The 1,131-nt window shown below is 48.9% G+C and overlaps 1 protein-coding gene across 1 annotated transcript in view; it reads left to right on the top strand.

Annotated features, from left to right (window-relative positions):
• The window catches only part of usp34 (ubiquitin specific peptidase 34), a gene marked incomplete in the record, with an annotated part of 140,740 nt that overhangs the window by 134,084 nt on the left and 5,525 nt on the right, over positions 1 to 1,131 (top strand). Inside the window, 3 exon segments of the mRNA XM_037689997.1 lie at positions 254 to 378; positions 498 to 621; positions 695 to 774. Coding sequence (XP_037545925.1) covers positions 254 to 378; positions 498 to 621; positions 695 to 774 — 329 coding nt within the window.

Below are 1,131 nucleotides of genomic sequence, written 5' to 3'. Positions count from 1 at the left end.
CACAGACAGGAGACAGAGACATGGACAAGGAGACAGACATGGACACAAAGACAGTGACATGAACAAGGAGACAGAACTGGACACAGACAGGAGACAGAGACATGGACACAAAGACAGGAGACAGAACTGGAAGTAGAAGTGAAGATGTTGAGGTTCTCCTCAGGAGAGACGAGGATGGAGAAGATGAGGAATATATACTTTATATTCAGTGTTTGTTTAAAATGACCTTCTGTGTCTGTCCGTTTGTCCTCAGTGTCGTTTGGCCCCTACCTGCCCTGCAGAGAGAACATCAAGCTGATGGGGGCCAAAAACAACATCCGACCCCCGAGACCAGAGCTCAACATGTGTCTGCTGCCCTCTCTGGTGGAGAGCAGCAAGGTACGTTTGTGTCACGTCATGGGTTGTTCCATGGCAGACGGTTTTATTTGAGAAGTTCCTCTTTAAAAGCTGCATGAGCTGGGTGTTGGCAGTGAAACCGTTCTGTGCGTTTGTCTCAGGGTAAAGATGAAGTCTACGACCGGATGCTGCTCGACTACTTCCTGCCCTACCATCAGTTTATTCACCTGCTGTGCCGCGTCGCCGTCAACTGCGAGAAGTTTACAGAAACTCTCATCAAACTGAGTACGAGTGAGAGCAAACAAGTGCACGGTGCTGTCTGCAGACACGTTTACCTCCCTGCCTCTGTTCCTTTCAGGTGTGCTCATCGCATACGAAGGACTTCCTCTTCACCTGCCACTTTTCCCCAAACTGTGGACGGAGCTCTGTCAGTCACCGGTACTGAACTCTTCTCCTTCTCTGTTTACACTGTGACGTAGTGCTGCACGGTCAACTGCTGTTGTTTGTGATCACTCGACGGTCTAAAATATCGATTCAACAACTAATCTGAACGACCATTTTTATCTCTCAGTCACATTACACAATTAGTGCATTTTATTTTAAACAAACAGCTTTGTCCTCTGTCCATCCATTGTCTTTACTCACTGCTGCTTTTTGGGTTGTGGGGGTCACTGGTGTCCATATCTAACAGAGACTGGAGGCAGGAGGACAGGTCTCCAGTCCATCACAGGGACACCTGGACAGGTCGCCAGTCCATCACAGGGACACCTGGACAGGTCTCCAGTCCATCACAGG

Source organism: Nematolebias whitei, chromosome 16 (assembly GCF_014905685.2).
Source record: "Nematolebias whitei isolate Nwh7 chromosome 16, NemWhi1, whole genome shotgun sequence".
In the NCBI taxonomy this organism is placed as follows: domain Eukaryota; kingdom Metazoa; phylum Chordata; class Actinopteri; order Cyprinodontiformes; family Rivulidae; genus Nematolebias; species Nematolebias whitei.
The sequence above is the reverse complement of the archived record's forward strand: the minus strand, read 5'-3'. Positions and strand labels throughout refer to the sequence as shown.